Raw genomic sequence first — 14810 nt, 5'->3', positions numbered from 1 at the left:
ACTATCATCTGCCTCATATTACCAGAATTTTTTATTCTTGCCAGTTTGTTTTCTCTACATTTGATACAGAAAAGCTATTAACAGACAACTGTTATAGTATGTTTTTATTTTGTAATTTTTAATTTTTTTAAAAAAATATTTTTATTTATTAAGAGAGCGCACGCACCAGCAAGAGAGAACACAAGTTGGGGGTAGGGGGTAGAGGGCGAAGCAGGCTCCCTGCTGAGCAGGGAACCTAATGTAGGGCTCAGTCCCAGTACTTTGTGATTGTGACCTGTGCCAAAGGCAGGCACTTAACCAACTGAGCCACTCAGGTGTCCCTGTTTTAGTATTATTTTAAATTAATATTTTTCTTTTATGTCAGTTACTAATTTGCAATATAAAATTACTTTGTAGGAGCGCTTGGGTGGCTCAGAAGGTTTGATGACTGCCTTTGGCTTAGGTCATGATCTCCAGATTTTGGGATCAAGCTCCATGTCAGGCTCCCAGCTCAGCAAGGAGTCTGATTCTCCCTCTCCCTCTATGCTCCCCTTGCTTTTGCTCTCTTCTCTGCCTCTGTATCTCTCTCAAATGAATAAATAAAATCTTTTTAAAAAATTACTTTGTAGTGTTTCAACTCTATAAAGTGTATGAAGTTATCAAATAAATATAAGCCTAGACCTGAATGTATTTAATTTTACATGTAAAATTTATTACTTAACATATAAAAGCTTAATATAATTAACGTGTTGGAATAGTTGACACTTTTACATCTTTTCAGCAAATTACATTTGTTATATGCTTTCTTGGAAAAGTTTTTGAAACCGAAAGGTAATATTTCTGTCCAAATTAATATATGAGGCTGTATAACTTTGATACTGGAACTGAATTAAGTCATATGAAAATAGAAAATTAGGGGTCAGTTTAACTTAAAAACATAGATGTGTACATCTTAAATAAAACAGTGGTGGTACTTCTAGACAATGGGATATTATTCAGCACTAAAAAGAAATGAGCTATCAAGCCATGAAAGGACATGGAGGAACTTTAAAGGCATATTACTAAGTGAAAATGTGTAAATTGTAATTCAACACCTACCTGAGTAAAGGAGAACAGCTATATGATCACTTCCATAAATGCAGGGAAAACACTGAATACAGTTCAACACCCACCCATGATAAAAAATGTTTAGCCAACTAGAAATTAAAGAGAAGTATCTTAACTTGAAAAGGGTATCTATTGATCAGAAACACAAAGCAAATATTATGCCTAATGGTTAAACCTTAGTAGCAGTTGTTTCAAAATCAGGGGGAAAAATATATCTATATGACATTGAATAATCAATTTTAGCCAATGGGATTAGATAAGAAAAAGAAATAAGAAATTTAAAAAAATACAGGGAAGAGACAGAATTACAACTGTTTGGTAATACTGAGAAATCCACAGCCACTACAGAATATTAGAGTGCTCAGTAAGATTGCTGGATGAGAGAGAAGCATTAAAAAATCAGTAGCAACAATTATAGCGTGTATGTGTATGTGTTTCTATTGTGTGTTTGTGGCAGATTGCATTTTCCAAAGTGGCAATACCAACATGGGTTGTGTTCCACATGTTCTTTGCACATGCAGTGTGACCCAGTGAGAGGAGGTCTGTGTTCCTTACTCTCTGCATCTTAGAAGGCCCAGTGGGTGAAAAGACAAACGAAAGTTACCTATTCTGGGGCTGGTGGCATACAAGAGGCCAGGAAATCCATTAGTAGGAGCATTTGTCAAGAAGTGACTTGAGCTCTTGTTTTTTGGGAGGTTTTTGATCACTGCTTCAATCTCGCTACTAGATACGGATGAGGAAGATGTGGTTCATATACACTATGGAGTATTATGCCTCCACCAGAAAGGATGAATACCCAACTTTTGTATCAACATGGACAGGACTGGAAGAGATTATGCTGAGTGAAATAAGTCAAGCAGAGAGAGTCAGTGATCATATGGCTTCACTTATTTGTGGAGCATAACAAATAGCATGGAGGACAAGGGGAGACGGAGAGGAGAAGGGAGTTGAGGGAAATTGGAAGGGGAGATGAACCATGAGAGACTATAGACTCTGAAAAACAATCTGAGGGTTTTCAAGGGGCGGGGCGTGGGAGGTTGGGGGGGCCAGGTGGTGAGTATTAAGGAGGGCACATATTGCATGGAGCACTGGGTGTGGTGCATAAACAATGAATTCTGTTACGCTGAAAAGAAATTTAAAAAAATAAAGAAGGATTAAAAAATTATAAAAAATACATAGGGTTTTCAATCAAAATTAATTATTTAGGAATACATTTATTAAACTAAACATCTATAAATAGAAAAAAAAGTGACTTGAGTAATTTATTGATGCTTACTTTATAAAATCATGTGGCCCCTCACTTTTAAAATGCTTTTTCTCACATGTGATAGTGTGAAAACAAATCAAATTAATTTTTGCTGTTGATGCACATTTTTGGGGGTGTTTCTGGTTTAGTCTGCATTCTCAGAATAATGTGTTCTCTTTGAGTTGGGGGGGGGGCTGTTCATGCTGGATACACCAGATAGCTGAGTGCTTAGTACAGCTGTACCCTCATAGAATTTCTTCCCTAGTGGAACACAGAGAACTGTAAGGGTCCTAAAATGAGCCTCTGACCTAGTGGTGGTTGCTAAGCATTTATGGCTCTAGAAATAAAATTTGAGGATATTTCTGGACTCAAAGTAACAGTAATATGGCATGAAGGTGAAGAAATAGATGAAAGTTTTAAGATAGAAACTCCAAAATAGAAGTAGATATTATTGAAAGCTTAGTAAGAAATCAGAGTATGATGTGATTAGCCTTAGATACCTCCATTGCATTAGTTTGTGTTGCATAAAGTGTCTAATGTTGCTTGTAGGGGTTGAATCATTACGTGGCAATATATGAATACATCCAGAGCAGAGACATTGTGCCTGAAGGACCGTGTTCAGTCCTGAGGTCTGGCACTTACTGGCGTTATGACATTTGGCAGATTGTTTCACCTCTCGAAGCCTGTCATCCCTCACATATAAAATAGAGATGATAGTTTTTCCTGTTGGTGTTGTAGGAACTGAATGAGATAATGTAGACAGTGAGCTTTGTGTTGTACTTGGCATTTCATCAGTGCTTGATAAATGTTACTTTATACTGGAAAGTATCTGTTTTGCTCAATTTAAGAGGAATATTAAAATGTATTTTTGTTATTTTAAGGAAATTCGCAATGAGTCCCATGACTATCCTCATAGAGTGGCCAAGTTTCCAGAAAACAGAAATCGAAACAGATACAGAGATGTAAGCCCATGTAAGTACGTTGGGTTTGTGTGCATGTATATATTTGTGGGTTTGTTTTAGGAGGTACAGTACAATGAAAAAGAAGGTTTGGGATTAGGGTTGATAAGTACAGTGGTTTTCTTCATATTAACATCATACATATTCTTTAAAGAAAAATTTCAAGACAAAAAATAGTAGAAGGAAGGAAGATTGCCTATAATTATTGTATCCTTTAAACACAGCCACTGTTATTTCAGTGTATTTCTTATTTTTTTCTTATGCATAATTCTTTTTTTTTAATTAATGGTAATCATATATATGTATATGTGTATTTGTATATGTAAATTTCTTATTATTCCATAACCTTTTAAATATTACTGAAAATATTTATCAGTGTAGTTTTCTTTTTCCCCCCACATTATAAAAGTAGTATATACTCTCTGTAGAAAACTTTTAAAACAGAAATGTGTAAAAGAGAAAAACCTCATGATTTAAAAACAAATTTAAAACTTCTGGGTTTATATTTTTTTTGTATTTTTTCTGAATAAACACATATATACATTCTTTTATTTATTCAAATATTTAATTTATTTGAGAGAGAGCACAAGTGCGCATGCAAAGGGGAGGAGCATAGGGAGAAGGAGAGAATCTCATGCAGGCTCCATGCTGAACACTGAGCCTGACTTGCAGCTCTGTCTCTCAGTCCTAAGATCATGACCTGTGCTGAAACCAGGAGTCACCCAACCAAGAGTCAGATGCTTAACTGACTGAGTCCCCAGACACCCCTATATACATTCTTTTAAATTTAAAATTAGAAGCCCTCGCATATTAATTGTAGCTCTTTTCCCACCTCACAATACACTGTAAGCATTCTCCTATCATAAGTCTTTCAGTGGCTTTGGTAGCATCTTTAATATGCCATTCTTTTATGTACCAGTTCCTTTGGGCCGAACATTTGGATTCTGATGTACATACTTGTGCATGTACACAATTCTGTGAATAGGTGTCACACCACAGCTTTAAAAATGTATTTAGCCTGAGGTGATTTTAACTTTTGTTCTGATTGATACCATTTGTTCAAATACTAAATTACTACTTATTATTCTATAATGTTATTCCATATTAGGTTTTAGTGGGCATGGTTCTTTTCTTTAGGGCTGCTTGTTAGTAGGGATATAAAAAAAAAAAATACTGAGTTCATCACATTTTGTTTCCTACTTGTTTGTGATTCTTTCCGCTAGTTGGCAAGGGTAGGGTGCTAGTGTGCTGAGACCTCCCGTGTAGGCTGAATAATCTCACTCTACTCAAGGCTACAGATTGTATATCCTTATATACGTTGTCTTCCTTGTTAGGACCGTATGGATATTCTACTGAATATGTACTGGGTCGGGCGGGGCGCCTGGGTGGCTCAGTGGGTTGAGCCCTGTCTTTGGCCCAGGTCATGATCTCAGGGTCCTTGGATGGAGCCCTGCATCGGGTACTCTGCTCAGCAGGGAGCCTGCTTTCCCCTCTCTCTGCCTGCCTCTCAGCCTACTTGTGATCTCTCTCTCTCTCTCTCTCTCTGTCAAATAAATAAATAAAATCTTTAAAAAAAAAAAAAAAAGGAAAAGAAAATGTACTGGGGTAAAGGTCCATACTTTCTTTCTTAAAGGAACAGAACATTCTTCTTTCCGTTGATCAAGTACATTTCCATGAAAAAGTGTATTGTCTAATTTTGGACAAATCAAATGAGAAGTAATCTCTTAAAAATATTTCATGTTTATTATAAATTACTTTCTAAATATTACGTTTCTCTTACATGTTTTCCTTATGAGTTAGTAGCGTTTGTAGAGATAAGTCGCCCCCAGAGAGTGGTTTTTTGTTCTTCTTTACTTGCAGTGCACTTGAAGATAGACAAACTTCTGAAACCTGGCTCACCATGGCAACAATTCTGGTGTTGGTGTGTGTGCAGGGAATGGGGGCGTGGGCAATGGTTCTAACATTTAGGTGCCCCTTCACCCTCTCCAAATTTCTTTTGAGTATCATTGAGCTAGAACACTAATCTTTAGTGTTTACCCTGAGTTTTGAAGACAGTGTGTCCCAGTTGTACACCTTGCTTTGTTGCCTCTAATTAAAAAAAAAAACAAACAACCGAAAAACAACAACCCAAGCTTCTTTTGACAACTGTAGATAGGGATGCAGTTGTGAGAAGTAGCACTCAGAGATCCTGCATACCCTTCCTCTGGTTCTCCCCAGTGCTAACATCTTGGCATAACTGCCACCAGGAAGTGGACATGGATGCTATCCATCCAGATCTCCCCAGTGTCACCTGCCCTCATTTGTGGCTGTGTTTGGTTCTGCTCAGCTCTGTTACATGGTAGAGTGTAGGGTCTCCACCACAGTCTGGGTACAAACCTGGGGAAGAGCGCCACCTCAAGATCCCTCTTGAGGGCCCCAGCCAGCCTGCTCCCTTCCTCCCCTATGCCAAGCCCCGATTTGTCTTTGAATTTTACATAAATCTGTTGTGATAGCAGTCTTTGGATGTGATAAAGTATGTTTGAATCCCCTCAGTAGTTTGATCAAATTGCTCTAAATGGAGGAATTGTTAAAAATTGGAACTGAGACACTTAAAAGTAAGACAATTTGTGGCTTAAATTCTTCTCAAATATACAAGTCAATGGAACTTGTGATTTGTCTCACACGTTAGACTCATGTACCCAGCTGCCTGTCGGACATGTCAGGTTGAAGGCTGCCAGAAGAGCTCGATTTGCTGTGTATTTACTAACCCCACCTCCATCCTCACTAGCTTGGGCTCGCTCTTCTGTATGTCTTCTCAGGAAGAAGGCCATTCACCTAGCATAGGTACCGTTTTAGGAGAAGTCGTTTCTTCCTCAGAGGAGATGTGGCCCTTGCCCCCTGCTGTCTCTTCCACTGCTGCTGTTTTTGGTGTGCCCCGGAGCTGCACTCGCCTGTGAGCCTGCCACTCAGCGAACCTTCTCCTTGCATTTTCTCCCCGCTGAAGCCTGGCTCTCCCCGAGTAAAGTACCTTTCTGTCTCTCCCAGGTAGAAGCTACTTGTCCTTGCTTCCCCTGTAACCTGAGTTTCCTAACTGAGCCCTAACTCTCCAGCCTGCAAGTTAAAGCGATCCGCTCTGAGGCTGTGCCATCCAGGTACTGATCACCGCCCTTGTACCTGTCCTCACCTGACTTCACAGTCCCTGCGCCGCAGTCTCCTCTCTCAGCTTAGAATGCTCAGGACCCATACCGTATCTTCCTCTTCGCCCTCTTCTCTCAGTACCTCTTTCTTTGTGCCTGGATGGGATTGTGGCTCTGGGAAGGAACCACGTGATGGCGGAGCCGCACAGTTCTGGACCTTTTCAGCTCTCAACCCCGAAATCTTAAATGCTGCTACCTTGAGGGCTACTTTCTGTCTTCCCAGCCCTTTGACTTCATCAGAATCTTCAGTTTGTTGACTTTTTTATTTATTATAGTACCTTACTTCCTTCCCCACCCTACTAAGTCATTATTATAAGTTATTATTACTTAATAACTTTCTTGCTATTCTGATATGTTAGAAGGATCATCTCTGTGGCTCTTTAATTTTTCCTACCCTGTGAACCTAACGTCAGATAGTCGTTCAGTTTCTGTAAACTCTGGGCTCATGTGTATGCCTTGGGTAGGCTCAGGCACTGACTGGGGCTGGGCTGCCCTGTTCTCTTCCTCCGTGCCCCCGGTCAGTCCCACTGCCCCTCAGCTCTGACTTGTCCCAAAGGAAACCAGCTCTCAACACACCCCCACACCCACCACTCGCAGAATATGATCTGCCTTCAGTTCTGTAGAGAAACAGTTTAAAAATCCAGAAATAACTCTTCAACTTCATATTCTACCACCTGGAAACTTATTTCTCTCTGCACTCCTCTTTTCCTGAAGTCCCAGGAAATAAAGCCTTCCCTCTCCTGTCCTAGGGTTGTATCCTGATGCCTCATTCCTCCTCTGGGACCTCATTTTACTCCTATTTTCAACCTCTTTCCCGTAGTTCCTTTCCCATATTATGTAAATGTGCTTCAGCCTCTTCTCATCTCAACCCTCCTACTACACCTCAGCTCCACTTACTCTGTCACCTATGCGGACATGAGTACATGCACACATTTGCATACAGAGTCTCAAAAAAAAAAAAAAAACCCACCATATTATTTGTCTCCATCCTTGTCACTTGTGCATGTACATTCTTTAGCCCATGATTCTACCCCAGCCTCCCCTCTGAAACTTCTATTCTAACGTACTGTTCTCAAGCTTTCTAGTTTTCACATGCAATGAGGGACTTTCCATTGGTTTCTTTTCTTACCCCTATGACTTTTGACATTGTTGATTCTGCCTTCCTTCCCTAACACCATATTTTTTCTATTTTGCTATTATTTCTCTGGCTAATCAGGCATTTTCAGAGCTTCTCTTCATCAGTCGACTGTCTTCCTCTCCTTCTCACTTGGACACTTCTATGAATGGTCTCATCTTCTGTAGGTTTGGTTACCATGTACTTATCACCCTAAATCTCATCTGTAGCCTAGGTCTTTCTTAGCTATAGACCCATTTTTGCAAGGCACTCATCTCTGTGTGGATGTCCTCTAGCTGCCTCAGACTCAGTATGTCTAGATACTGATGTAACATTCCTCCCCATTGGTCCCAACCCTGAGAGCTGCTTTTTCTGCTCTAGTCCCCATATCATAAATGGTACTATTATTGACACATATGCTGCAGCTAGAAACTCAAACCCTTCTCTGATTCAGCTCTCATATCTACTTGATAATTAAGTAATTACAATTCAATTTCCATAATGTGTTTCATTTTTTAAATTAAATTTAATTGTTGAGAGAGAGAGAGAGAGAGAACAGGAATGTGCACTGGGCTAGGGGGATGGGTGCAGGGAACAGAGGGAGAGGGAGAGAGAATCCCAGGCAGGCTCCATGCCCAGCACGGAGTCCAACACAGGGCCCTATTTCACACCCCTCAGATCATGACCTGAGCCAAAATCAAGAGTCAAGTGCTAAGCCACTGAGCCACCCAGGTCCCCCCACATTGTGTTTTAAATCTCTTCTTCGCTGTTTGTGCTGGCTTGGTTCAGGCCCTCACTCTTCCTCTTCTGAATTATTTTAATAACCTCTTAACTTGTCTCCTTGTCTCTGTTCTTTCCCCATTTCAGTCCATTCTCCATGTGGTATCCAGGGTAATCTTTGTAAAATGCACTTCTGTTTTCCACTCTCCAGTAGTGTTCCATGAGTTTTATGAGAAATTGCCTTTGTAGCATTATCTTACAAGAACTTTTGGAGACCAAACCTTCATATACCTCTAGATTTTTCTAGCCATTTTCTCACAAATAATAATAATTGTTATTGTTATTAAAGATTTTACTTATTTGTCAGAGAGAGAAAGTGGGCACAAGCTGGAGGAGTGGCAGGCAGAAAGAGTAGCAGGCTCCCTGATGAGCAAGGAGCCCAATGTTGGACTCATCCCAGGACCCTGGGATCATGGCCTGAGCCAAAGGCAGACACTTAACCAAATGAGTGACCCACACGCCCTACTTACAAATTACTGATTTTGGTCAAACTGAAACACTGAGAGTTCTCCCAATGTGACCAGCTTCTAAGATTTTTTTTAGGTTTTATTTTTAAGTAATCCCTACACCCAGTATGGGGCTTGATTGAACTCACAACCAGGAGATCAAGTATCACATGCTCCACCAACTGAGGCAGCTAGGCAACACCCAGTGTGACCATTACTGATAACTCTGTGTCTTTGAATATATCATTCCCTTTTTGGAACATCTTCCCCTTTCTGACCCACATTAGTCAAAAACCTCTTCCAAATATCTTCACCACCACTTCGCCTTGGGTGTTATTCTCACACAGTGGAGGAGGTCATAGAGGTGACGACTCATTAAATATAGATGGGCCCAGGAATGCGTGTTTTATTTAAATCACTCCCTGGTGGGTGCCTGGGTGGTTCAGTGGTTAAAGCCTCTGCCTTCGGCTCAGGTCATGATCTCGGGGTCCTGGGATCGAGGCCCGCATCGGGCTCTCTGCTCTGCGGAGAGCCTGCTTCCTCCTCTCTCTGCCTGCCTCTTTGCCTACTTGTGATCTCTGTCTGTCAAATAAATAAATAAAATCTTAAAAAAAATAAAACACTTCCTGGATTATGCAAATATATATTTCCTTACTGTCGGTCATTATAAAATTTAAAATGTATTTCCATACATAATACTCTACAGTTGGTTTGGTTCAGAAAACATGTATTGAAAACCTGACTGACTCTATGCTATGCATTGTGAATACCACAAATACCACAAATATATGTACCCTGCCCTTGATAATTCACAGTATAGTGAGGGAGCTGCAGACCTGTTGTGCTATATGTATCATGAGTTAGGACCGTGTATGTTGGTGGAGCTGTGCCTAAGGAGTTAGGAATAGCTTCTGAGAGGAAACCTGGAAACCAGTGAGGTAAATGGGAACGGAACATAAATTACTTCCTTATGAGTCCCAGATTTTTTCTAGATTTTGATTCAGTAGGTCTGGAAATCTGTGTTTTGTGTTTTTTTAAAGATTTTATTTATTTATTTGACAGAGAGAGAGATCACAAGTAGGCAGAGAGGCAGGCAGAGAGAGAGGAAGGGAAGCAGGTTCCCTGCTGAGCAGAGAGCCCGATGCGGGACTCGATCCCAGGACCCTGAGATCATGACCCGAGCCGAAGGCAGCGGCTTAACCCACTGAGCCACCCGGGCGCCCGGGAAATCTGTGTTTTTAAACAGTCCCCTTACATCATTCTCTCTCAAATAAATAAATGAATAAAATCTTTTTTAAAAAATAGAAAGTTACTAGGTGAGGGGAAAGTAAGGAAAACTTCCAAACCTCCTTTGCTTCCCCACCTCCTAAAACAAACAAACACCTCAGCAAATGGTATAGCTGCTCCAAGTGCAAATGCCAGTATTAGCCCTGAGATTTTGATAATAAATATATTTGTGTAACAATAAAATAACCTCAAGATATATTAAGCAAAAGTGAATAGAATTACAGGAAGAAATAGATAATTCCATGTTAATGGCCTTTTAATAAGACAGAATATTAGTAAAGAAATAAAAGGTTTAACCACACAGTTAAGCTTAATTTAATAAGAACAATATAGAGAGTCCAACAATTAGAGAATACATTTTCTTCTTGGACTTTGGACTATTTATAAAAAATGGAACACCGACTTGGCTGTAAAGTAAATCTTAATAGTTTAAGAATTGCTGTCTTACGGGCCATGTTCTTTGACCAGAAAGCAATTAAATTATAGATTATTAATAAAAAGATAAAAAGTCACATAAATTTGGAGATTTAAAGATTTCTAAGTAATTTATGGGTCAAGAAGAAATCATAAAGGAAATTTTAAAATGCTTAAAAGTGACAATATGTAAAATACTACTGATCAGAACTTTAATAAAGCAGGAAAAACAGTAATGCAAAGAAAATAAGTTGTCTTGGGGCACCTGGGTGGCTCAAGTCAGTTAATGTTTGACTCTTGATTCTGATCAGGTCATGATCTCAGGGTCCTGGGTTTGAGCCCCAGGTCAGGCTGTGTGCTCAGCGGGGAGTTTGTTTCAGGATTCTCTCTCCCTCTGCTCTCCCTCCACTCATTCGCACACTCCCTTTCTAAAATAAATAAATCTTAAAAGGAAATATGTTGTCTTAAATGTATTAAAACAGAATGATAAAAATTAATGTGCTAAGAATAGGTCCCGGTTCTTTCTGTGAGCTTTTGCAGGTTTGGCTTTCAAAGTTCTGTAAAGTTTAATAAGAATAAAAGTTACAGGCATATCTCTCTCATGAATATAGATGTAAAGATTAGCAGACTGAATACAGCAGTCTGTAAGTTTATTTTAGGAATATAAGGGTGGCTTAACATAAAATCTTTTTTTTTTTTTTTTAACATAAGAGAATCTTAAAAATGTTGGTTCACCACAGTAACGTGGTAAAGGAGAAGAAGTCATGAATATTTCAGTAGAGGCAGAAAGATTATTTAAAGTCAGTGCTTGTTCGTGATTAAAAACAAAACACAGGGGCGCCTGGTTGGCTCGGTGGGTTAAACCTCTGCCTTCAGCTCAGGTCATGATCTCAGGATCCTGGGATTGAGCCCCACATTGGGCTCTCTGCTCAGCAGGGAGCCTGCTTTCCCCACCCTTTCTCTTTGCCTGCCTTTCTGCCTACTTGTGATCTCTCTCTACTTGTGTCAAATAAATAAATAAAATCTTAAAAAAAAAAAAACACATAGCAAATTAGAAAGAGAGGGGAACTTCTGTAACCTAATATAAACTCTCTAAGAGACGCCTATAATAACACAAGTCTGAATGATAACATGGGAGAAACCTTTTCTTTTTCTGTCTTTTTCTTTTCTTTTTTATTTAACAAAAATGAAGAACAAGATAAGGGTGCCCACTGTTACCGCTTCTTCTTAATATGCTTTAGGTCCTAGCCACTTCAGGAAGAAGAGTAAGAAATAAAAAGCATACAGATTAGAATTAAAAAGAAACAAAGCTTGCTGTTTTATCTGATGCTGTGTACCAAACCTCCCCAAAACAGTGGCTTAAAACAACAGCAGTCATTTATCGTCTTTACAGATTCTGGGGGTTAGTTGGACTCAGGAGATTTTTGCTCAGGGTCTTCCTGCAGTTGTAGTTCAGATGGTAGCTAGGGCTCGAGTCACTTTGAGGCCTTCATCACTAATTTGTGGGCTGTCAGCTGGAACACCTACATGGACCATGACTGTGACCTAGACTTCCGTGCAGATAGAAGCTGGGTTTCAGGAGTGAGCGTTCTGAGAGAGCCAGCTGAAAACTGCATTGCCTTGTACCACCCAGACTTAGAAGTCTTCTCACTTCCATCATATTCTTTTCATTAGTGGCCGTCCAGGTTCTAGGGAAGAGGACTAATGCTCCACTGGTAGATGGAAGAATTACCAAGAATTGTGGACATGTTTTAAAACCATCATAATTATAGATGATACTGTTTATTTCATAATCCAGAAAATGTGCGGGCAAGTCAAAGAATTATGAAGAAACACTGTAGTAGTCTCAGAATTATAAGACCGCAGATCTTTGAATTATTAGAACAGACCTTTATACATGACAGGAATCTACTTGTCATCTTAGTGCAGATTTAGATAAACGTTATGTATAGTAGTAATCAGAGAAAATATAGATAGGACTTAAATTTTATGGTAACTCTTATGTAAATATTTGCTAACATTCTTCCTTATTCCATCTGAAGTTTAAAAATGAAGACCAAGTGCATTTCACATTCTCAAATCCATTCTAATATCAGTTTTTTTACTAAAAGTTTTTCTTGTTATTTGTTAAGACTTTGAAATTTGTGGTGGCTTTTTTTCTTCTGATGTATTTCTACTCAACTATTTATGTATATTAAAATAGATATTATCTTTTATAAACTACTTTCCATTTATTTTCTTACATGTTTCAGTTAGGGCATTATTGATATTTAAAAAAATTATATCTCGTTTCTGTTATCTCTAATAGTAAGATAGTAAAGGTGGTATTAAAGACATCATTAAGCCTCCCCTCTCTCCTCTGAATAATTCAGTCTAAGAGCGCTTGGGGTTGGGGACCAGCAGGTGGAAGACATGTAAATAAGGGGGAAAGCATGCTTGGTGGGGGTGGGGGGGGCGTGTTTGAAGAACGAAGGAAAGGTGGAGTGAACCCTGTGAGGTTAGATTAGAATTAGTGAATCAGCGTATGAACTCATGATTTTCAGTGAATATGGATATACAGATACCTAGAAATGTAGATGTGTGTGTGCATGCTTATATTTCCTAACCCTGGCCACTGGGAAATCTTGGGAACAATGATACCCTCTTGGCGTTGGGCTTGCCTAGCTTTTGGTATCTAAATTTCATTCTCCACTAAGAGGAAAAGGGCTCCTTGAAGAAATGTCTGACTCTAGGGCTAGGGCAGGGAAAGTATAAGAGTAGCCTGGAATGTTTCTTGTAGTCCCAGAAGGTAAGGATGTTCAAGAAATGATGAAGCTATGTCAAAAGGACACAGAAACCATCTTGAAGCCCATGGGCCAAATCTGGGGGTGATTTGAGCATTTGAAAGAAACAATAATTTTAACCTGCTGAATAAAATAGGAATCCATGGTGGGTTTACACTCTTACAAAGAAATATGAATTAATAAATGAGGAGAAGGGGGGGCGCCTGGGTGGCTCAGTGGGTTAAGCCTCTGCCTTCGGCTCAGATCATGATTTCAGGTCCTGGTATCGAGCCCCACATCGGACTCTGTCCTCAGAAGGGAACACGCTTCTCCCTCTCTCTCTGTCTGCCTCTCTGCCTATTTGTGATCTCTCTCTGTCAAATAAAGAGATAAAATCTTAAAAAAAAATAAATGGGGAGAAAGGAAGGATCTGCCTTAGTGTAGGATGGCAAGTAGTAAATGCTGAAATAGATGGTAAACCTGGTGGGTGAAACTTTAATGAGGAACAAACAATTTACATAATCTTAAAGCCTTCCTATAAAATACCGATTAATATAAGAGGGGAGTATTAACTGTGCAGAGAAGTTTGGCAGACACAACCTTGAACAAGTAATCATGACCAATAAGGGGACACATCACATTGAAATCCTGAACTGCCCTACAGAGTGCAGTGAGTACAGAACGCTCCCTCTGCCCCTCTCCCAGTGCCTACATGCTCGAGTTTTCATGTGCATGCTCTCTCTCAGTAAATCTCTAAAAAAAAGTGAAATGTGATCCTGTATTGGATCCTTTTTTAACAAAGGTTTTATATCACAGTTGGTGAAACTTGAATGGGGTTTGAGTTAGTAAAGTATCACTACTAATTTTATGATTTTTTAAAAGATTTTACTTACTTATCTGCCAGAGAGAGCACGCACACAAGCAGGGGGAGAAGCAGACTCACCACTGAGCAAGGAGCCCCATGCAGGACTTGATCCCAGGATCATAACCCGAAGGCAGATGCTTAACCAGCTGAGCCACCCAGGCATCTCTAATTTTATGATTTGGATGGCTCTACTGTGGTTAACTAGAAGTCCACAATTAGGAAATGGGCAAACGATTATGAACACAGATGGCAGATAAGTACATAAGCATATGAAAAACATCATTAACTGTTAGGGAAGTATCATTAACTGTTAGGGAAACATGATTAAACCATTAGGGAAATGAAAATTAAAACCATGTTGGCGAGGGATTGCTACATACCCACTTGAACAGCTGAAATAATGAGGCCACAATATTCCAAGAATACAGAAACTGGATCTCCTGTAAGGCTAGTGAGAAACTCTATGGCCACTTTGGAAAATTGTTTGTCAGTTTGTCAGTTTCTTATACCTTATATAACCCAGCCATTGCCCTCCTGGGCATTTATCCCAGAGAATTGCAACCTTCTGTCCATACAGAAATGCATTCATGAAATGTGCATAGCAGCTTTCCTTGTAATAGCTCCAAACTGGAAACAGCCCAAATGTCCATCAGTGAGTGAAGTGGTTAGCAGACG

The 14810-nt window shown here is 39.6% G+C and overlaps 1 protein-coding gene across 5 annotated transcripts in view; it reads left to right on the top strand.

Annotated features, from left to right (window-relative positions):
• PTPN2 (protein tyrosine phosphatase non-receptor type 2) overlaps nucleotides 1-14810 on the top strand; it is an 86215-nt gene that overhangs the window by 18588 nt on the left and 52817 nt on the right. For 4 of the 5 annotated variants that reach the window (XM_059138759.1, XM_059138760.1, XM_059138761.1 and 1 more), the window contains exon 2: nucleotides 3214-3304. The exons of the other annotated variant lie outside the window; for it this stretch is intronic. In XM_059138759.1, the coding sequence (XP_058994742.1) occupies nucleotides 3214-3304 (91 nt within the window). The remainder of the gene's footprint in view (nucleotides 1-3213; nucleotides 3305-14810) is intronic. 5 annotated transcript variants of the gene reach the window in all.

Source organism: Mustela lutreola, chromosome 11 (assembly GCF_030435805.1).
Source record: "Mustela lutreola isolate mMusLut2 chromosome 11, mMusLut2.pri, whole genome shotgun sequence".
NCBI lineage: Eukaryota > Metazoa > Chordata > Mammalia > Carnivora > Mustelidae > Mustela > Mustela lutreola.
Note: the sequence above shows the minus strand (reverse complement) of the source record. Positions and strands in the feature narration are given on the sequence as shown.